Source organism: Pan paniscus, chromosome 17 (assembly GCF_029289425.2).
Source record: "Pan paniscus chromosome 17, NHGRI_mPanPan1-v2.0_pri, whole genome shotgun sequence".
Classification (NCBI taxonomy): domain Eukaryota; kingdom Metazoa; phylum Chordata; class Mammalia; order Primates; family Hominidae; genus Pan; species Pan paniscus.
This window is the reverse complement of record NC_073266.2, coordinates 35,845,007-35,867,726: the sequence shown is the minus strand read 5'-3', so window position 1 is coordinate 35,867,726 and position 22,720 is coordinate 35,845,007. Positions and strand designations below refer to the sequence as shown.

Genomic DNA, 22,720 nt, shown 5'->3' with positions numbered 1-22,720 from the left:
TACAGACGGATAAAATCCACTTTTCTTTGTTTAAAAAAAAAACTACTCCTAGATTATTACAGAGCAACAGAAGACAGAATATAAAGCCCTGAACTGCTGAAGTGACAGAGAATAGAAAAGACAGACTGGATACCACAGATTTTACAGAAGCCAAAAACAAAAAAAAAACAGGAAAAAACAGGATTCATGCCTGGTGAAAACAGAGTGTGATGAAATTGAAAGGGGGAAGAATGGATTTGGAGGTGTACATACATGTCATTTATTGGGGGTATATTGAATTTGAGGGAACAAAAGATGTTTTGGGAGAGTAGTCCAGCATATTGGTTGCATAGGTCAAGTTCTGCAGCTTGGGGGATAGATGTACAAAGTAATCTACAGAGAAATACACAGAGATAAGATGACTAAGGATAGAATCCGAACATACCTTACCTCTAACCAAGTCCAGACTGAGTGTATATGTGGAATTTTTTAAATGTAACTTCTTGATTAACCATTATCTTTACTAAATTATAATAACATTAAATTAGCTTATGTTTTTCTGATTTCTCATAGGTATCCTTTTGCACTATCCAAAAGCTCCATGTACACAGTGGGGGCTCCTCATACATGGCCTCACATTGTGGCAGCCTTAGTTTGGCTAATAGACTGCATCAAGGTATTTGATTTGTTCTTTTGAAATGTATGCATGGGAAAGGGTTTTTTTCCTCAAAAAAATATTTTCTCTCCCAGTCTTTTGACAGTATTCTCAAAGTCTGCTTCAGAGTTTTCATTTTTCAAAGCACATTTGATTTTAAGTTTTTCAAACTATTATCACAAGGTAAAAGGAAGAAAGTACCAATTGATAAGGAGATTATTTATTATCATGAGGTTTTACAACTCAAAAAAATGAGTCAATAGGAAATTCATTTTTTATTTTCCCTCATGAAATTCATTTTTACCCTTTTTAATTAAAATCCATATTCACTGCAAGAAGTTTGGAGAATACAGTGATATAACCATAATCTCCAAACTCAGACAATAACATAAAATGTTTCCTTGTGATATTTTGTTTTGTTTTGTTTTTGAGAGGGAGTCTCGCTCTGTTGCCCAGGCTGGAGTGCGGTGGCATGATCTCAGCTCACTTCAACCTCCGCTTCCCAGGTTCAAGAAATTCTCCTGCCTCAGCCTCCTGAGTAGCTGGGATTACAGGCATGCACCACCATGCCTGGCTAATTTTCTATTTTTAGTAGAGACGGGGTTCCACCATGTTAGCCAGGCTGGTCTCAAACTCCTGACCTCAGGTGATCTGCCCGCCTCAGCCTCCCAAAGTGCTGGGATTACAGGCCTGAGCCACCACGACCAGCCCCTTGTGATATAGTTTTAAAAGTGTGTGTTGCTGTGCAAAGTACTATATGTATGTTTTTTAAACTTTTGATACATACTGACAAATTTTTCTCTAGAAAACTTGTACCAATTAAAAGCTCAACAATGTTTGAGCATACCCATTTTTCCAAACCGTAAGCATTGTTGTTTTAAAATCTTTATCAATTTAGGAGGTGAAAAATAGCTTGTTTATATATAAATGTGTGGGTATATGTGTATATGTGTGAATGTATATATATTTAAACAATTTATGTTTTTATATGGTTATTTTTCTTTTAAATTGCTTGTACATGGTTTTTTAGGCAAGTTTTATTTCACCTTTGCTTTTTGCCATGAATTTGAATCTTTATATATTAAACTTACTGATGGTTTTAATAGTTGGCAACACAACAAGCAAAAAAAATTGACAGCTAATTTTTTCTTATTTACATTTTTTGTTTTTAAAGGTGAATTTTTTACATTTATTATAATATCTACTCTTTTGATTTTTTTTGTATTGATTTGCAAGGGTGCCATTTTGCAAGTCAAAAATGGTTGAGTCAGAGAAATTAGTTCCTCTCTATATGGTGCAAGTAATTTTTTTCTCTCTCTTTTTTTTTTTAATTTCATGTGTTTTAATTTTATCTGTTCAGAAATGTGAGTTTTTATCTAATTTAATGCAGTCTCTCCTTCTGTAGCTTCTGAGTTTCCTGTCCTACTTAGTGCTAGAATTCCTAAAGCTAATACTGTTCCCCTGACATTGTCTTGGCCATCAGCAAGGCTTTAACTAAATGAAGGCAGGCACTGGGTATATGGATTTTGACCCAGGAGCCATGCTGGTACATACAGTACCACCCATTGTCAAGAGAGTAGAATTCCAATGCCATAGCCCATTAATAAAAATCCAAGTTTCATTGGACTTTATATATAACATTTATGCATTCAATTTTTCTCTCCCCGGTGATGCCCATGGACATTTGATAACTACTTTTTTGGTCTCACCATCAGATTTTTTTTTTTTTTTTTGAGACGAGTCTCACTCTGTCGCCTGGGCTGGAGTGCAGTGGCACAATCTCGGCTCACTGCAACCTCCACCTCCCAGGTTCAAACAATTCTCTGCCTCAGCCTCCTGAGTAGCTGGGATTATAGGCACCCGCCATCACATCCGGCTAATTTTTTGTATTTTTAGTAGAGATGGGGTTTCACCATCTTGGCCAGGCTGGTCTCAAACTCCTGACCTCGTGATCCGCCCACCTCAGCCTCCCAAAGTGCTGGGATTACAGGCATGAGCCACCGTGCCCGGCCCTCCAAGCCCATTATTTAAGTTGAAATCCCCTCCTTTTTATATTGCTTTGCATGATGTGATGTATTAATCCATGAGAGACTGCAGGTTTCTTTTTCTAATTTTCTTTCTTACTTAACATAAGCCTAGAAATTTAGCCACATTTAGGAAGGCCTCTTTTCCTCCCCAGTGTTTTTTAAAAAACAATTTTACAAATTTTCTCCTAGTATTTGTATGGCTTCTTTGTGCTGTGTTTAAATCTTAATTCATCTCCAATTTATTTTAGTATAAGAAAGAGAAGGCCTTCTTTTTTAAATAATTCACTCATGTATCACAGTCCCATTTATGGAAAAACTGATATTGGTCGGGCACTGTGGCTCATGCCTGTAATCCCAGCACTTTGGGAGGCTGAGGCAGGTAGATCACCCAAGGTCAGAAGTTAGAGACCAGCCTGGCCAACATGACAAAACCCCATCTCTACTAAAAATACAAAAATATTAGCCAGGTGTGATGGTGCATGCCTGAAGTCCCGGCTACTTGGGAAGCTGAGGCACAAGAATCATTTGAACCCAGGAGGTGGAGGTTGCAGTGAGCCGATATCACACCACTGCACTGCAGCCTAGGCAACAGAGCAAAACTCCATCTCAAAAATAAATAAATAATATTTTCCCCACAGTTTTGAACTGTCACCAGTATGTTCTTAATTAAACCTATTTCTCTGCTCTTTTTTTTCTATCCCTGCTTCATGACCATACTAATTCCTGTCACTTTCTAATATGTTTTATCTAGAAGATGAACATTCTTACTTCTTTTCACAGTGTTAGCTATTGTCGTATCCTCACTCTCTAAATTATTTTTTCAGATTTTAACAAAATCTTGTGGTTTTGTTATTATTGACATAACATTGAATTCATGATATATAAGGGGAAATTTCCATCCTGTCAATATTTAATCTTGTCATATGGGAAAGTGTTAAATCTCATTTGTTCATCTTTTTTGTTCCTTCAGTAAGATTTTGTTTTTGTTTTTTCATTCTATGGTGGTTTTTTGTTTGTTTGTTTGTTTTGAAACAGAGTCTTGCTCTGTTGCCCAGGCTGGAATGTAGTGGCATGATCTCAGCTCACTACAATCTCCACCTCCCAGGTTCAAGCAATTCTCATGCCTCAGCCTCCCAAGTAGCTAGGATTACAGGTGCCCACCACCACGCCCAGCTAATTTTTGTATTTTCAGTAGAGACAGCGTGTCACCATGTTGGCCAGGCTGATCTTGAACTCCTGACCTAAGGTGATCCACCTGCCTCAGCCTCCCAAAGTGCTGGGATTACAGGTGTGAGCCACCATACCTGGCCATGTAGTTTTCTTAATATCAAACAATATATTTTTTATCAATGCCATGTGTTTTGTTACTATGATGAACAGATTTTCTCTTTTTTTTAATTCTATTTCCATGGTGATTATTACTAAAAGAGTTTTTTGTGTTTACTACCCTTATTGAATTGCTTTATTACGACTACTGTTCTCAGTTGATTTCTATTACTAACCACTGTTTTTAAATTAAATATTTTTCATTGTATCATTTAGTATGATGTATTCAGTAGAAGATAATGTTTTGCATGTTGAAGTTTATTCACTTTTATCAAGAATGATCTTTGAAGGTTATCCTATGCTTTTGCAGGATGTATTGAGATTATTCTTGTTATCTTGACCTATTGATCTAATATGTTGATTTCCTAATGACCTCTATTTGTTCATTGTTTATTATTCATTTGTTATGCTCCTAAATTGTTTGTTCATGCTTTGTAAATAAACTTTGATTTCCTATCTCACTATGCCTCCTTGCATAGAACTTGGCACATAATCAGTCCTTATTACAGTGTCTAAGTGATAATAATTTAGCTAAAGTTACTATGTCTTCCCTACTAAGGACCATAAATAGGAGGGTTGCATACACTTCAGGAGCGTCTTGTTAGCCTTTTGGTTAGTGATCAAAGTGGACTTGGACCTGACTTATCCCAGATCCCTCTGTGTCCTTTTCCTCCTCTGATGTTTCACAGTATTAAGAAGTGGTGTTAGAGTGGAAAATGCCACCTTTCGATGAAAACATGATTCAAATCTATACTTTTTATATCTATAATTACAGGTTGAAACTATTTCAACCAGTCTTCCTAGTTCACAATTCTTCAGTCCTTTCAGTAGTCTTTTCTATAGCTCTTGGGGATCTGTATGTCCCTGTGTAAGACTCTCCTTGAATCTTGCAAAGTAGCAAGAGTTTTCATAAGGCCCTTGGCAAGGTGACAGAAACTGTCTTTACCCTGATGACAAGATATAAGATTCTGTTCCTTATCTTGGGTTCTGCCCTACATGTCTTTCAGACTTTATTAAATCTGTGTGTTGGCCGGGCGTGGTAGCTCATACCTGTAATCCCAGCACTTTGGGGGGCCAAGGTGGGTGGATCACCTGAGGTCAGGAGTTCGAGACCAGCCTGGCCAATATAGTGAAACCCCGTCTCTACTAAAAATGCAAAAATTAGGCATAGTGACAGGTACCTATAATCCCAGCTACTCAGGAGGCTGAGGCAGGAGAATCGCTTGAACCCAGGAAGCAGAGGTTGCAGTGAGCCGAGATCTCAGCCACTGCACTCCAGCGTGGGCGACAGAGGGAGACTCCATCTCAAAAAAAAAAAAAAAAATCTGTCTGCCACCTGAGGCCTTGTCGAAAAAAGACAAGGTAGAAGACCCAGTTGTTAGAGCTCTTCTGCATCCGCCTTAGATAAACAAAGAATCTTCTGAACGCCTTTAGAATAGGAAAGGGGTAGCAGGGCAAACAACTCTAGGCTAAGGACATTGTCTCCCTGAGAAATCCTGTATGCGAAACCCCATTCTTCTTTTATGTACTCCTAACGCATAGTCCTTTTCTTAGAAGTTAGTATTCTTATACTTAGTGTTCATTATACTATTAGATACCTATTGATATCTTGGCCAGGTGCAGTGGCTCATGATGCCTGTTATTCCCTGCACTTTGGGAGGCCAAGGCGGGTGGATCACCTGAGGTCAGGAGTTCGAGACCAGCCTGGCCAACGTGGTGAAACCCCGTCTCTACTGAAAATATAAAAATTAGCCAGGCATGGTGGCTCATGCCTGTAATCCCAGGTACTCCAGAGGGGGAGACAGGAGAATCACCTGAACCCGGGAGGCAGAGGTTGCAGTGAGCTGAGATTGCACCACTGCACTCCATCCTGGGTGACAAAGTGAGACTCCGTCTCAAAAAAAAAAAAAATACATATTTATATCTAGATATATATCAAGATAATAGATATTAATAGATATATTTATATATAGTATATCTGCATTTATATCTGTATTTTTATATATTTATAGCAATTTCATTTAAATTTTCTATTTTTTTCATGTTTTAAATGTTATATTTTTAAAAGAAGATGTAAAAACAGGCATTCCAAAATGGAATTTCTATGCCTTAAAAACCTTTAACTATTTTCCTTTTGGCTTGTCAATTTTAACCATCTGAATGTTTTGCTGTAATTTATGTTATCACTTGCAATTTAAACTATTGTATTTCTAAAGATTTTCTATTGTAAAATTTCATCTAAAGTTCATATTGTACATACTGAAGGAGTTACTCGATTAACATTTGAGCACCAAAATTGAGCTCAAAGAGAAAAATTATTATTGGCTCACCTTTTATGTGGCAATTCTGTTTTGGATTCTTAGTTAAAGTTGCATTAAAATGTGTATATTTGCGCTCACTGGGTTAATAACAGCATAAAGGTCAACATTTTTCTCTGTAGAACAGAAGTAAATATAGAGTCCATCCTTTCTAGATCCTGAAGAGTTTAGTTACTAAACAAAAGGGTTTTGAAATTATCGAAAGGATACCTGCAAATTGTTTTATTCGAAAGAAAGTCAAAAGTGTTAATGTTCAATATAATAACCTATCAAAAGAGACTTTTAGTTACACAATAATGTAAATGCTTCTAAAATTGACACTGAAAACAGAATTTGCCAAAAAATGAAAGTTGCGTTTTTCAAATCAACTTGCTTTTCTTGCTTGTGTACTAATTAGATACATACTGCCATGAAAGAAAGCTCACCTTTATTTGATGATGGGCAGCCTTGGGGAGAAGAAACTGAAGATGGAATTATGCATAATAAGGTACCATGTATTATCATAAACTGTAATAATGAATTGCCTTGATATTATTGTGTCACTATTGGATTTAATACAGATGCCCCTCGACTTATGATAGAGTAATAAACCGACTATAAGGTGAAAATATCATGTCAAAAATGCATTTAATACACTTAACCTGCCAAACGTCATAGCTTGGCCTAGCCTACCTTAAACATTCTCAGAACAATTAAACTAGCTTACAGTTGGGCAAAATTAATCTAACACAAAGCGTATTTTATAATAAAGTATTGAATAGCTCTTGTAATTTATTGAATACTATACTAACAGTGAAAAACAAAAAGGTTGTATGGATACTTGAAGGATGGTTTCTACTCCATTGCTTTTGCACCATCAGAAAGCTGAAAAATCTGAAGTCAAACCATTGTTAAGTCAGGGATTGTCTGTATTTTCTTCTGTAGAGTTGTCTTTTTGCTTCCTGAAAACATTCTAAATTTGTTTTTTTTAATATTAATGGATCTGTTTGAATCACATTATAATTTCTTAAAAATAACTAGGCACAAAAATTTGAAAATTTTAACTAAGTAAAAATGGAAGGGGATTGGAATTAAATCATAACATGTTATATGTTATAGACGTAATGTTTCTTTTCCTCCTTTATGTCGTGGAATGAAGATATCAGTATTGGCAACATTATTTTAATGTAATTCTTTGTCAACACAAGACATAATAGGTTAAGTCTTAAGATATTGCACGTGGATAGGTTGTTTATTTTGTTTTGACCTTTTTCATTAGACATATTGCCACTTAGCTCAGAGTCGCCACTTCCAAAAGTGGTTGAGATAAAGGAAACATTAAGATTATACATTAATACTTCCTAGCATACATAAAAAACTAGTCATCACATGGGCCACTTAGAAGAAAAACTATTCTCTGTTCTAATTCTAACCTTCATTCTTTGAAACTTTTGTCACAAAAGAAAAGTGGAAATAATTTCAGTCCTATCTTTTATGACTGCCTGGGATGTAGTTCAAAGATACATCAACTGACTAGTGTTGGCATCATTGCCTTTTTCTTTTTAACAAAAAATAAACATGCGCCTTTACTACTTCAACAATGATCCCAGTTGGAAAGGCTCCTAGAAAACCTTTGATCCCACCTTTGAGAAAATTATCCTCCCACATTGCAATATGTATATCGGGCTGCCTCTAATTACCCCTCAGTTTTCACCCAAGTACATTACAACATCTATTAAGTATTAAATGTCTTGCCGGACACAGTGGCTCACACCTGTAATTCTAGCACTTTGGGAGGCCGAGGTGGGCAGATTGCTTGAGCTCCAGAGTTCAAGACCAGCCTAAGCAACATGGCGAAACCCCATCTCTGCAAAAAGTACAAAAATTAGCTGGGTGTGGTGGTGCGTGCCTGTGGTCCCAGCTACTTGGGAGGCTGAGGCTGCAGGATCACTTGAGCCCAGGAGGTCAAGGCTACAGTGAGCCAAGATCATGTCACTGTACTGCAGCCTGAGTGACAAAGTGAGACCCTATCTCAAAAAAAAAGTGTTAAATGTCTTGACATCCATCCTAAAGGTTAAAAAATTATTCTTGCTCTCTGAGCTATTATAGCTATTATTTCAAATGACAATATATAGAGAAGCACATGGGAAACTATAAAGTACTCTTTGTAATTAAAGAAAGTTGTCAGAGTATCTGGCTTCACAAGATTCCGATACTCAGCTTTGTGAGTCCACAAACTCGATATTTTTAAACCTATAAGATCAAAATTGACCAAGCTTAAGGAAACTGATTCAGTCTTAACCAAATTCACAGCAACTGATCTGAAGGAGAATGAAAATGTATTAATTTACCATCAGTGATACACCTTTCCAGTTACAGGAATACTCAGACTGCCTGTTCAGGGTACTCACTTCAAGGTCACCTTAATAAGCAATGAATTAGCACAAAGGGAATTGGTTTGTCTTGAGGGATATTTACTTCATCTAAGGTATGGAAAATTCTGATCGTCCATTCTTGCCTTCTCATAAAGTCTACATTCTCAGTGACCAAAACATCTCATGAATGCAAAATATAGTGTTATTTTCTCTTGGATAAATGTTAAGAATTCTAGTATTGTACTGTTTAGATTGCTACTCATCATGCAATTCATTTTTTAGCCTGAAGTTACAATGTAATTGTAGCCTTCATTAATTACATTTGGGTTTTTACAATTAGACCTTATCAATTCAATTGGACTTAGATGATCAGCAGTTTATTTAAATTTTTCATCAGGTGCTTTATTCCTAAAGATGATTAAGTTTGTGCATTTTATGTTGAATTACATTTATTAATAAGCTTCCCTGTTTGTTTGACCTTCTCAAAATTCTGAAGGTATGGCTGTTTTTAAATATTGCCTTTATCCAAATTTAAGTGTTATTTTATCCTCATTATTCATATTTAGAAGTAGCAGACTAAATAAGTCCATATAGCATAATTATATAGCCTAGGTTTTTGTCTCTTATTTATAGGTTCATCTGACTACTTAGTATTTCTGACTATTTTTTAAATTCAAATATAAATTTCCATCTAGAAAAGTGAAACAGACCAAATAGAGAATCATGACTTTGTTTCTAAAATCTGCTTAACCCCATAGTTGTTTTTGGACTACACCATAAAATGCTATGAGAGTTTTATGAGTGGTGCCGACAGCTTTGATGAGATGAATGCAGAGCTGCAGTCAAAACTGAGTAAGTGTTCTCGTTCTTAGGGTGCTTGCTTTTGGTCATTTCACTCTGCTCATGGAGTGGTAATTTATTTACCATATCCAGTGTTCATATGAGCTACTTACTTTAAATGTATCTGGATGCCTACTGATTTTTATCTTTGTGGTTTCTTTGGTGGAGAGAAGTTAAACAAAAAGAATACTAGTGTTGGAGCCAGACCTGAGATATAACCTCTTACTGTCTGTGGCGCCTTAATAAAATACTTGACCTCCTGACAAAGTGTAGCAGCAGTAGATGACAGTATAATAAAGTCATAATATACCAAACATGCTACCAGAAGCATAGACAATAATTAGCAAATGCTATTCCTCTTGGGGGATAATATCCCTATGTTGTCCTTGCTTACTATTTGAGAAATTAAAGCACCAATTAGTCAAAAGACCTAAGGTCTCTTTCAAAATTTGTGGCAAAAAGTTAACAAGACATTATACTTCCAAATATGTAAGGAAAATCTTTTTTTTTTTTTTTACTCATTTACAACCTAGTGACATACAGTATTTACTAGATAACTCTAAAACATTCCAGAGGTATTATTTTACATTTTCATTCTTTCTATTGAAATAGTCTTGTATATAAAATGCCAAAATGGAAGGTAAAATAGATAAATGGAGGTGAAGCTATTCCTCCAAAGACAATGGAATCAATCACTTTGCCAGTATTATCACAAAAGCTGAAAGCATTCCCTTATAGTCCCCTGGGATTGTATCTTCCTGAAGAGTAACCAGGACAATTTCAGCTTGTTCACATGGGAAAGGGAGCAAAATAAATGGCTTTGTTTTAAGAGAGGAAAATATAGAGTGATCTAAGCATTTAATGAGTAATTTGATATTTCTGTATATAATTAACCAAGCATAAAAACTGCATTCATTTATTCAAATAAATATTTTTTGTATACCTACTATGTGCCAGCCACCATTTAGGCACTGAGGATACAGTAATGAATAGGATAAAAACCTCTGCCTTTATGAGCTTACATTTTAGTAGACAGAAAGAGGAAAATAATGAAATGAGCAACTTTAAGTCAAATGGTGATAAGCGCTTTGGAGAAAAATCAAGCAGGACAAGGAGAGTCGAAGTACGGTGGAGTAATGGAAAGGGTTTGCTGTTTTACAAGGATGGGATGTACTTCACTAATAGTGTTTTGGGCAGAGACCAGAAGGAAGTGAGGGAGGGAGTAATGGTGAAAACTTGGGAAAGAATGTTCTAGGCGGATTTGAGGTCTTAAAAAGCTTTTGGATTTTGTCTCCAGAGGATTTATTTAATGTGGATGCTTTTAAGCTGGAATCATTAGAAGCAAAAAACAGAGCGTTGAATGAACAGATTGCAAGATTGGAACAAGAAAGAGAAAAAGAACCGGTTAGTAAACATGTTTACACACTTACTTGAGAGCTCTTTTAGACTTTTGGGTGTCCTTGGATATTAGCTGTCTTTATCAAAATTTTAAAAAATAGATTAACAAATTAAGCTTCTTAAAAGTTAAATTTTCACCTAGAAACTCCCAATGAAAACATGTTTGGTATCTGTGGAGCCTTGTTTTCCCTTGCGGTCTATCAGTCTTAGACTAATGGTGCTCTGAATATGATGAAAGATTCTTACCTACTTACAGAAGATCAAAAGTACTTTTGAACAAAGGCCCCGTGTTGTATACCTCTAGGGACCATTAGTCACAAGAAGCCTTGAGTTTTGGAGGTAGTGCAAAAGGAATGGTTAATAAATGGGTTTATATAGTATATTGTATCCTGAGTTTTCTAAAAGGTAAATATTAATATCCAGATATCTAACTTTATTTTCTGCATTATTAGTGAAGCACTCAAACTGTTGTTGTAAAATACCAGATTTTAAATATTTGTGCTTTTTCAACCCTAGCAATTGTGGGGTTTTTTTTTTCTATTTCAAACTGACAGTGTAGTCCCCTTTTAGTTCTTTTGACTTCCTCTAAAAATGAAAGGAAAACTCAAATCTACCTTTCTCTAAAATAAATTTAAATAATATTGCTTTACTTTAAAATAAAATATGGAATGGTTATTAAGAATAACTAAAGTTATATTCTTTTCTCTTAAAGAATCGTCTAGAGTCGTTGAGAAAACTGAAGGCTTCCTTACAAGGAGATGTTCAAAAGTATCAGGCATACATGAGCAATTTGGAGTCTCATTCAGCCATTCTTGACCAGAAATTAAATGGTCTCAATGAGGAAATTGCTAGAGTAGGTAAGCAGAGCTAATGCTAAAAGACTGGGATGCAAACCTGTGTGGGATTTGTCACATGTAAAAACAGCTTTGTTATCTATATCTTTTGTTGTTCTGTGGTACATGCTTAGAGCAGGCTACCAAGTTTTCAGTGTGTTTCATATTTGTTTCCTAAGGCTGCTGTCACAAATGACCACAAGTTTGGATGGCTTAAAACAACAGAAATGTATTATCGCACAGTTCTAGAGGCTGTTCCAGCAGATCTGCATCCCTCCAAGGACTCAGGGAGGATCTATTCCTTTCCTCTTGCAGCTTTTAGTGGCTGGCAGCATTACTGGGCTATGTTCACATCACTCCGATCTCTGCCTCCATCTTCACATTGCCTTCTCCTCTGTGTTTGTACTCTACTACCTGTGTGAAATATCTCCCTCTGCCTCTATCTTATAAGGACATTTGAGATGAGATTTAGGGCCCACCTGGATAATAATACAGGGCTATCTCTTCATCTCAAGATACTTAATCACATCTGCAAAGACCCTTTTCCCAAATAAGGTAATTTCACAGTTTCCAGAGATAGAACTTTATATATTTAGGTGGCCATTGTTCAACCTACTACTCCTTACATGTTTTCAAGCATTTGGCTTTTTGAAGCCAAGAAGGACCCAACCTAAGAAAACATGCTGCCTGAATATAGAAATATATAAAAATTCTATACAAATATATACTGTATTCCACTTTGTAATTAATAAGCCAGATAAACCAGATTCTTTTGTTTTTTTTTTTTTGAGATGAAGTCTTGCTATTTTGCCCAGGCCAGTCTCGAACTCCTGGGTTCAAATAATCCTCCCACTTCAGCCTCCCACATAGCTGGGACTATAATAGGTGGGCTCCACCATGCTTGGCTCTAATAAGCCAGATTCTTGATCTCTGCCTGCCTCAGTCTGCTATAACTGGCTATCCTCCATCACTACCGCCTAAGCAGCTCAGCAGCTGAAACTGATTGAAAATCAAAATTAAAGCTGCAAGTACTACAGTTCTCGGGGAAAAGAGCAACCAAAGAAAGCTCTTTTATGTCTTATGTCTTGTAAGCTTACTTTCATAAACACAGCAATCTTAATCATAAAATTCCGTAAAACACTATGGCACATGCAATTGCTTGATTCTTCTGCAGTGCCTGAAGGAGAGTAAAGAAAGGTATCTACAAGTCACAGAGCCACTGGGCTGTACTTTTAAAAATAAATTTATTGACAACTATACTATTTTCCCAGGACTTTACCTACTTCTGTTTGTTTCTTTTGGGATTTTGCTGGCTGTGTCTGTCCCACGTGGGAGTTGTATACATGGCCCTTAGGATATTTGATTTAACTCTTAGTCTATGGAGTATTGATTGTCAACTCAAGACTAGTAATTACCAGGGTTATTTGCTGAATCTGTTTTTTTTTCCAAATAACTCTGATTTATATATATATATATATATATATATATATATTGGATTTGCTCTAAACCAACTCTTTAAATATATTAACTACTTTACACTTGGCCCCTAATCAATGTCCTTTGTTTATTCTCCATGATGACAAAGAAGCTTGGACTAAATTATTATTATAACAATTTTTATAATGCAATTAATCAATACTTTTTTTTTTTTTTTGAGATGTAGTCTTGCTGTGTCACCCAGGCTGGAGTGCAGTGGCACCATCTCTGCTCACTGCAACCTCCGCCTCCGGGGTTCAAATAATTCTTCTGCCTCAGCCTCCTGAGTAGCTGGGATTACAGGTGCGCGCCACCATGCCCGGCTACTTTTTTGTATTTTTAGTAGAGATGGGGTTTCACCATGCTGGCCAGGCTGGTCTCAAACTCCTGACCTCGTGATCCACCTACCTCGGCCTCCCAAAGTGCTGGGATTGCAGGCATGAGCCACAGCACCCGGCCTTTAATCAATACTTTCTAATACTAATACTTTATCTTTCTTGTCAGCGTATGATCAAGAGAATTGTCATACATCCTTCTTGTTCTTGGAGAACTTTTTCTGATAGCTGCAAACTCAGTAGGTGAGAGAGAAATACTTAATCATTTGCCATTCCAGAGTGATTTAGTTTGAGACATTAATTTTATAACTGTTAATCTAAGATGTTTTTATTCTATGAGTGTTTGAACTTTCTTGATTATCTAAAGCCATTCATGGCATGAGTGGATGAGACATATTTAAATTTTATTTTGTTTTTGTTTTATTTTGTTTTTTTTTTTTTTTTTGAGAGACAGAGTGTCACTCTGTTGCCCAGGCTGGGGTAGAGTGGCTCAATCTTGGCTCACTGCAACCCCCGCCTCCTGGGTTCAAGCAAGTCTCCTCCCTCAGTTTCCCAAGTAGCTGGGACTACAGGCGTGCACCACCATGCCCAGCTAATTTTCATTTTTTTTTAGTAGAGACAGGGTTTCACTATATGTTGGCCAAGCTGGTCTCAAACTCCTGACCTCAGGTGATCCACCTGCCTCAGCCTCCCAAAGTGCTGGGGTTATAGGCATGAGCCACCACGCCCAGCCATAAATTTTATAGATATTATATGTTGTGGATTTTTTGTGCAGATGCCTGTGATAAATGCATAAAGTTTTACTTTATCTAACCATGAATTTGCTTTAAGTTCACTGTGTTGCAAATAGGTTGTAACAAACCAAGATACCAAAATACCAATCCTCTCCACCCTTAGGATGACTCTCTTGACCCCTTAGTCATCCTCATCCTTTCGTCCCAGCCTGCTATAAAAATGCTAATCATGTTCTATATAGGCCATGAGTCACAGAAGGTTGGAAAACACTATTGGTAAACAGAGAAAGCAAAAACCTGACCAGTTTGGTATGGTTATCACTGAAAATGTCAGTAAAATATGAATAAACTCTGGTGTGTGTGTGTGTGTGTGTGTCTTTTTTTTTTTTTTTTTTTTTTTTTTTTTTTTTTTTTTTGAGTCGGAATCTTACTCTGTCACCCAGCCTGGAGTGCAATGGCACGATCTCAGTTCACTGCAACTTCTGTCTCCTGGGTTCAAGCGATTTTCCTGCCTCAGCCTCCCGAGTAGCTGGGACCACAGATGTGTGCCACCACGCCTGGCTAATTTTGTATTTTTAGTAGAGACAGGGTTTCACCATGTTGACCAGACTGGTCTCGAACTCCTGACCTCAGGTGATCCACCGGCCTCGGCCATAATAAGTCTTATTTCATTTTTTCACATAGTATAAATTATATTCTTATGCAGGACTGCGTTAAGATCCAGTAGTTCTTAAACAATGTTACCAAATAACCACATATCCCAAAGGCAGACAGTCTTCACAGTGTACTTTTACTTCATTGAAGTTGAAGCTGTTCCTTTACAATATTTTTTCACTTCAATGTGAAGTAGACTGTTAAGATTTCATTAGGGGTTTAATTATGTGTCCTTTTAAAGAAAAAATGGTTTTGACAATTCTTCCACAATTCACAGTTCTCAGACAATAACTTTTTTTGTAAATCATATAGTCCAACTATGTTTTGAATAACCAGATGCTCTTTAGTAGATGAAATCTCTCAATGCAACTGTAATAAATAAGCATCTGTATCCTGATTCTTATTTATGGCATCTCATCATATACCAGTATATCCTGGAACCAAAGTAAGATGATTTTACTGTGGATTTCCTACAATCCACTTATTTGTTTTAAAACAGAATATTTCCGTCATTTATAATTTCTGTTTGGATGATAATTCTGACCACCACCTTTTTATGACTGCTTGAAGCTAGTTTATTTTATTTTATTTTACTTTATTTTATTTTATTTTCCCAAGACAGAGTCTCACTCTGTCTCCCAGGCTGGCGTGCAGTGGTGCGATCTCGGCTCACAGCAGCCTCCGCCTCCCAGATTCAAGTGATTCACGTGCCTCAGCCACCCGAGTAGCTGGGATTACAGGCATGCGCCACCACGCCCAGCTAATTTAGTAGAGACAGGGTTTCGCCATGTTGGCCAGGCTGGTCTCGAACTGCTGACCTCAGGTGATCCGCCTGCCTCAGGGCTTCCCAAAGCACTGGGATTACAGGCGTGAGCCACCGCACCTGGCCATTGAAGCCAATTTAATCAACTATTACATACTCTTCAAATTTGCTTTAAAGCAGTCACTTTACTAGAAGTAACAAGTGTACTGGCTTTCTTCTGTAAACTGTTGGTAACCACAAGAAGACAATCTACCACAGCTCCAAGCTCTTCTATCCTCACCAAATAAGCTACAAGTTCACTTATACTTCTCTTAAAAGTTAAAGCTACATTCAATGAGCTTTTTCAGAAAAAAATCAATAGTTTTCCTGCTGAACAAAATTTTGGCCATTGTTTCATGGTCCTGAGAAACCTTAGAAAAAAACCCACTATACTGTGATGATGGGTTTTCTGTTTGGGAAGGACCAGAATCACTGGAATTAACCAAATATGTGTGACTCAACTGTCATGGCTTAATTTTTCAGGCAGGTAGCCTGCACAAGTCAGTTCATTTTCTTATTTGCTGTGGCACAATCCCCACTTCTAGGCAACTGTTTTTTCTGTAACAAGAATTTAGAAAGGGATGATTAACTTTCTGAAATAGACTGCCTTATGTGGTTTAATCTGGGCTTTTCACACCTTGTCCAACTGTTCTGTTTATGTAAGCAGCCAACTGTTTTGGAGACTTCTTAACCTTCTTCATGTTTTATTAGTGAAATTAGAGATCCTTTTTCTAGGAAGGTCAATGGAGTGATCCTCGATATTACAAAAGTTCCATTTTTTTCACATTGTGAGTTTCAAATGTCATATTCTCTTAAATATTGGCACCTTGGGGTATCATGGAGCCTCAGCCTAGAATGTCCCTTTGTCCCCATGCAGGGCCATTCAAATGTGGATGCATGCATGAACCCAGGATTCTTAATGGCAGTCATTATTTATGAAGCCACATTTTTTTTCATGTAGTACTTTTTGAAAACCATTGCAAGCTAATAGGGAAATAAGTTTCTTAACATAAAACTTATTTGTCCTATCTTCCAGAATGTTATAAACAAAGTAAGATCAAAAGAATTATCTCAAAAAATGAGAATATACATATATAGTATATATATGACTTTGAAATTTATATATATATATATGAGACTTGGAAATTTTTATATATATAAACTATAAAAACATATATATAATATATATAATATATATACACACATATATATGACTTGGAAATTTAGATATCTTAGCTCTATTACATGATGGCATCTGTTTCTTTGTAGGAATTGAAGATACATTAAAAATTTGGTTTTTTTCCAACACAGAACTAGAATATGAAACAATAAAACAGGAGAACACTCGACTACAGAATATCATTGACAACCAGAAGTACTCAGTTGCAGACATTGAGCGAATAAATCATGAAAGAAATGAATTGCAGCAGACTATTAATAAATTAACCAAGGACCTGGAAGCTGAACAACAGAAGTTGTGGAATGAGGAGTTAAAATATGCCAGAGGCAAAGAAGCGGTATGTCATACCATTTCCAGAGTGGCAACTCATCATAGCTGACCTTTCTAAAGGTCTGTCCCAATTAAGAAGAAGTCAGTGGGTAGAGTAAATTGGCTTAAGAGGTAAAACATTAGCATTGACATTTTAATGAAACACTCATCCCTTAATGTCAATTCAGTAACATCCCAATTTCTCTCAAATTTAAGATAAGTTATATTTCATAACCCAATGAAAAAGTAAACAAAAAAGTCTCTAAAACTATGAAAATAATGTTCATAGGTCCCACTCCTTTTACTCTGTAGAAGAGGAAATGAGTCCTTCATTCACCTATTCACTACTTAAACATTAAGATTGAACATCTGCTGTGTGTCACTTATGCTAGGCATAGAGGAAATAAAGATAAAACATTGGCTTTCCCCTCAAAAACTTCCAACTGAGTTTGCATTTACTCCCATGAAATGAGACCTCTAATAAATGTTTGGTGTACAGGGTACTGAGGAAACATATAGTATACCTAGCCCAAATTTAGTGCTGAGAGGTTTTTAGAAGAGAATTTCTTAAAGAGGGAACAACTGAACTGAATTGGGAAGTATAGGGAAGGGTTAGCATGGCACAGGTAGGGGATTTGCCAAAGAATTATGTATAGGAAAGTTCAGAGATAAAACAGTCTGATGTGTAAGTTTTTCTTATAGCTATAGCTTAATAGCAAGTGGGACCCTCAGAAATAACGCCGCATATCTACAACTATCTGATCTTTGACAAACCTGAGAAAAACAAGCAATGGGGAAAGGATTCCCTATTTAATAAATGGTGCTGGGAAAACTGGCTAGCCATATGTAGAAAGCTGATACTGGATCCCTTCCTTACACCTTATACAAAAATTAATTCAAGATGGATTAAAGACTTAAACATTAGACCTAAAACCATAAAACCCCTAGAAGAAAACCTAGGTATTACCATTCAGGACATAGGCATGGGCAAGGACTTCATGTCTAAAACACCAAAAGCAATGGCAACAAAAGACAAAATTGACAAATGGGATCTAATTAAACTAAAGAGCTTCTGCACAGCAAAAGAAACTACCATCAGAGTGAACAGGCAGCCTACAAAATGGGAGAAAATTTTCGCAACCTACTCATCTGACAAAGGGCTAATATCCAGAATCTACAGTGAACTCAAACAAATTTACAAGAAAAAAACAAACAACCCCATCAAAAAGTGGGCGAAGGACATGAACAGACACTTCTCAAAAGAAGACATTTATGCAGCCAAAAAACACATGAAAAAAATGCTCACCATCACTGGCCATCAGAGAAATGCAAATCAAAACCACAATGAGATACCATCTCACACCAGTTAGAATGACAATCATTAAAAAGTCAGGAAACAACAGGTGCTGGAGAGGATGTGGAGAAATAGGAACACTTTTACACTGTTGGTGGGACTGTAAACTAGTTCAACCATTGTGGAAGTCGGTGTGGCGATTCCTCAGGGATCTAGAACTAGAAATACCATTTGACCCAGCCATCCCATTACTGGGTATATACCCAAAGGATTATAAATCATGCTGCTATAAAGACACATGCACACGTATGTTTATTGCTGCACTATTCACAATAGCAAAGACTTGGAACCAACCCAAATGTCCAACAATGATAGACTGGATTAAGAAAATGTGGCACATGTACACCATGGAATACTATGCAGCCTTAAAAAATGATGAGTTCATGTCCTTTGTAGGGACATGGATGAAATTGGAAATCATCATTCTCAGTAAACTATTGCAAGGACAAAAAACCAAACACCACATATTCTCACTCATAGGTGGGAATTGAACAATGAGAACACATGGACACAGGAAGGGGAACATCACACTCTGGGGACTGTTGTGGGGTGGGGGAGAGGGGAGGGATAGCATTAGGAGATATACCTAATGCTAAATGACGAGTTAATGGGTGCAGCACACCAGCATGGCACATGTATGCATATGTAACTAACCTGCACATTGTGCACATGTACCCTAAAACTTAAAGTATAACAATAATAAAAAATAAATAAGTAAATAAAATAAATAGCAAGTGGGACAGAGCAAGAGATGAGACTCAAGAGATAAGCATAGACCAGAGGATGAAGACTCTTTTCTTGTTTAAAAGTTTGGACTTTATCCAGAAAGCCCTAAGAAGGCCCTAAAATTTTTAAACAGGTGTGGTTACATCTCAGAAAGATCTTATTTCTGATAAGGTGAAAATCTGTGGCAGCAATCTAATAAGAAATTACTATCATTCTCTAAAAGATAGTAAGGATTCGGTCCGGGTGCAGTGGCACACGCCTGTAATCCCAGCACTTTGGGAGGCCAAGGCAGGTGGATCATCAGAAGTTATGACTTCGAGACCAGCCTGGCCAACATGGTGCAACCCCGTCTTTACTAAAAATACAAAAAGAAGCCAGGTGTGGTGGCACCTGCCTGTAATCCCAGCTACTTGGGAGGCTGAGGCAGGAGAATCGCTTGAACCCGGAGGCGGAAGTTGCAGTGAGCCAAGATCGCACTATTGCACTCCAGCCTGGGCAAAAATAGCAAAACTCTGTCTAAAAAAAATAAAGTTAAAGACAGTAAGGATTCAAAGAAGTAGGTAGATTCTGACAACTTAGAGGTAAAGCGAATGAAACTTGATGAAAGAGGGAGGAAGTGGTTGCCCTGTCTGGCTTGGGTAATTGGGCAGGTGCCACTCACTCAGAGAGAGAAGAGAAGGAAGAAGTTGTGAGACAGGAATGGGGATGGATGTGTTATATCCACGTCCAAGTGAAAATAGGTAATAGGCTGTTATATATATGGGTCTGGACCTCGGCATGAGAGAAGCCAATTATTCAACTTAATTACAATGTTATGGGTAATACATTACCAATTTAGCCAACATTTAATGTATAAGTAATAAGCCCAAAATTTAATGTATAAGTGATATTGCTTTTGAGATCTAATGCATTTTTGGAAATTGCAAATTGGTTAAGCAAGTTCCAACGTGTGCTCTTACCATTGCATTCCTTCACTCAAATTGATTTTTATGGTTGGGTAATAACAATGAGAAACGAAGTATGCGTTTAATGGAGGAAGCAGATTAAAAACAAGTTGCCTAGACTCTGCAAATTCATTTATTCAATCTAATATTAAGTATCTACTGTATGCCAAGCACTGTTCTAGGTGCTGAGGATAGAGCTGTTTTCATGGAACTTATATTCAGGAAGTGGAGATGAACAAATATATGTCAGGTAGTGATGATGGCTATGAAGAAAAATAAAACAAAATAAGCATTTAGAAGAATTAGGGGGCTATATTAGGGGAAAGCCTTTCTGATGACCTTATTTGAACAGAGCCCTGAAGGAAGAAGGAAGGAGAGCAGGAAATGTGAAATATATTACTAAAATATTTTTATCAATAGTTAAAATAACATTTTCAGACATAAATGATTATATTCTACTTATTTTGGATACATGAAATGTTTTAATTTGTACATTGACAAAACTAAGATTGGTTTGTTTTACATGTTTCATAATTTCTTTATCTGGCACTTCAAAAAGTAAATTTTAGTTAATACCTAAATATGGACTCTTATTCCAACCTGTCAGATAAATGGAAGATAGTAGTACATTACACACCAACTGATAGTCTTAATTATTCTGTAAATTTAAGTGTTACTAAAACCTTATCTTCTTTGTATATTTTAAAACTGCTACTCTTACTGCTAAAGATTACTGAATTAGTAAACTACTAAAAATAGGTGTGATATGTTTTGTATAAAATTGCAGAAATGTCAATTGAAAAAAACATATGGAATGGGGCTGCTTTAACATTTCTTATGTGTTCTGTTGTTACAGATTGAAACACAATTAGCAGAGTATCACAAATTGGCTAGAAAATTAAAACTTATTCCTAAAGGTGCTGAGAATTCCAAAGGTTATGACTTTGAAATTAAGTTTAATCCCGAGGCTGGTGCCAACTGCCTTGTCAAATACAGGGCTCAAGTTTATGTAAGTAATCATGACTACTTTTAAGATTTTTTAATTCTATGATTGGTATCTCTAAGAGTTTGAACTTTGGCATGTTCATAACCCAGTACTAAACAAAGGAATAAAACGCTGAAACTGTATCTTCTTTCTTCTTGGTCGTAGAAATCTTCTACTATCCAGTAAAAAAAATTGATTACATATAAAATAGATGCCAGTACTATAAAGACAAAGAGGGCCTAACCCTTACTGTCAAGTTGCTAATGATCCCCCCAGAGGAGAAAGACATAAATAAATGCTATATATGTGCTTAATTAGAAGTCTTTACAAGTTATAGTGAAAAGATCAGTTCTTCCCATGTAGCAAAAAAGACTCTGGAGATGGTAACCGTGGAATGAAATCTTGAAAGATGATACATATATGGGAAGGGTCTGTAGAAAGAATTCCAGGCACAAGGGCACACATGAAGGCATAAAATGTATTAGAGTACTAAGAACACTGGTAATCAACAAGGAGAAATTGGTGCCTAATTTTAAAATATGGCCAAGGAAGTAATTTTGGGAAAAAAATTTTTAAATAGCTCTATTGTAACTTGTCAGTTATTTATAGATTTTAGTATTTGAGTTACCCCTAAAAATGCCAATTTTCAAAATACTTCAGTTTTGAATAGGAGAATGTTTATTAAAGTCAAAAGCTATACATTTTTCCCTTGAGAATTATTCATTTAACAAGTATTTATTGAGTGCATAGTGTGTTCCAGACCAGCTACGTGTTAGAGATAAAATATCAAGAAACATACGCCCCTACTTTACCAGAGATAACAGTTTGTGAGTGGACAGACATTGATTAAATCAAGCTATAGTCATTTTCAATAGAAAAAATACATCCAGTAAACATTTAGTCTATTACTAATCTATCTATAGATAGGCAGGCAGAGTTTGCTCACCACTGTTTTGAGTAGTTTGACATGGCTGGTGCAAGAAAATAATTATATGAATCACATTCTTGTAGAAAAGATTACACAATGCAAAAAGAAGAATGAATATGCTCAAGGAGAAATTTTGATTTCATCTCTAGAAATAGTTTTACATAATAATAGAACAATAAAATAGAATCAATAAGGTACAAAGCCAAGTGTTATAAGTAGTACTTGGTGAAAAGTTCTTTAAGAGATTTGAGAGGCCGGGCAAGGTGGCTCAGGCCTGTAATCCCAGCACTTTGGGAGGCCTAAGTGGGCAGATCACGAGGTCAGGAGTTCGAGAGCAGCCTGGCCAATATGGTGAAACCCCATCTCTACTAAAAATACAAAAACTAGCCGGGCATGGTGGTGCACACCTGTAGTCCCAGCTACTCGGGAGGCTGAGGCAGAGGAATCGCTTGAACCCGGAGGCAGAGGTTGCAGTGAGCCAGGATCACGCCACTGCACTCCAGCCTGGGCAACAGAGTGAGATTCCATCTCAAAAAAAAAAAAAAACAGAGAGAGAGAGAGAG

The 22,720-nt window shown here is 36.6% G+C and overlaps 1 protein-coding gene and 1 pseudogene across 1 annotated transcript in view; one reads left to right on the top strand and one right to left on the bottom strand.

Annotated features, from left to right (window-relative positions):
• Nucleotides 1-22,720, top strand: part of NDC80 (NDC80 kinetochore complex component) — a 45,585-nt gene that overhangs the window by 7,042 nt on the left and 15,823 nt on the right. The window contains exons 6-12 of the mRNA XM_003817886.4: nucleotides 553-655; nucleotides 6,703-6,792; nucleotides 9,418-9,511; nucleotides 10,797-10,903; nucleotides 11,610-11,754; nucleotides 17,043-17,248; nucleotides 21,101-21,253. Coding sequence (XP_003817934.2) covers nucleotides 553-655; nucleotides 6,703-6,792; nucleotides 9,418-9,511; nucleotides 10,797-10,903; nucleotides 11,610-11,754; nucleotides 17,043-17,248; nucleotides 21,101-21,253 — 898 coding nt within the window. The remainder of the gene's footprint in view (nucleotides 1-552; nucleotides 656-6,702; nucleotides 6,793-9,417; nucleotides 9,512-10,796; nucleotides 10,904-11,609; nucleotides 11,755-17,042; nucleotides 17,249-21,100; nucleotides 21,254-22,720) is intronic.
• On the bottom strand, nucleotides 11,775-16,537 carry LOC100976347 (KATNB1-like protein 1; annotated as a pseudogene).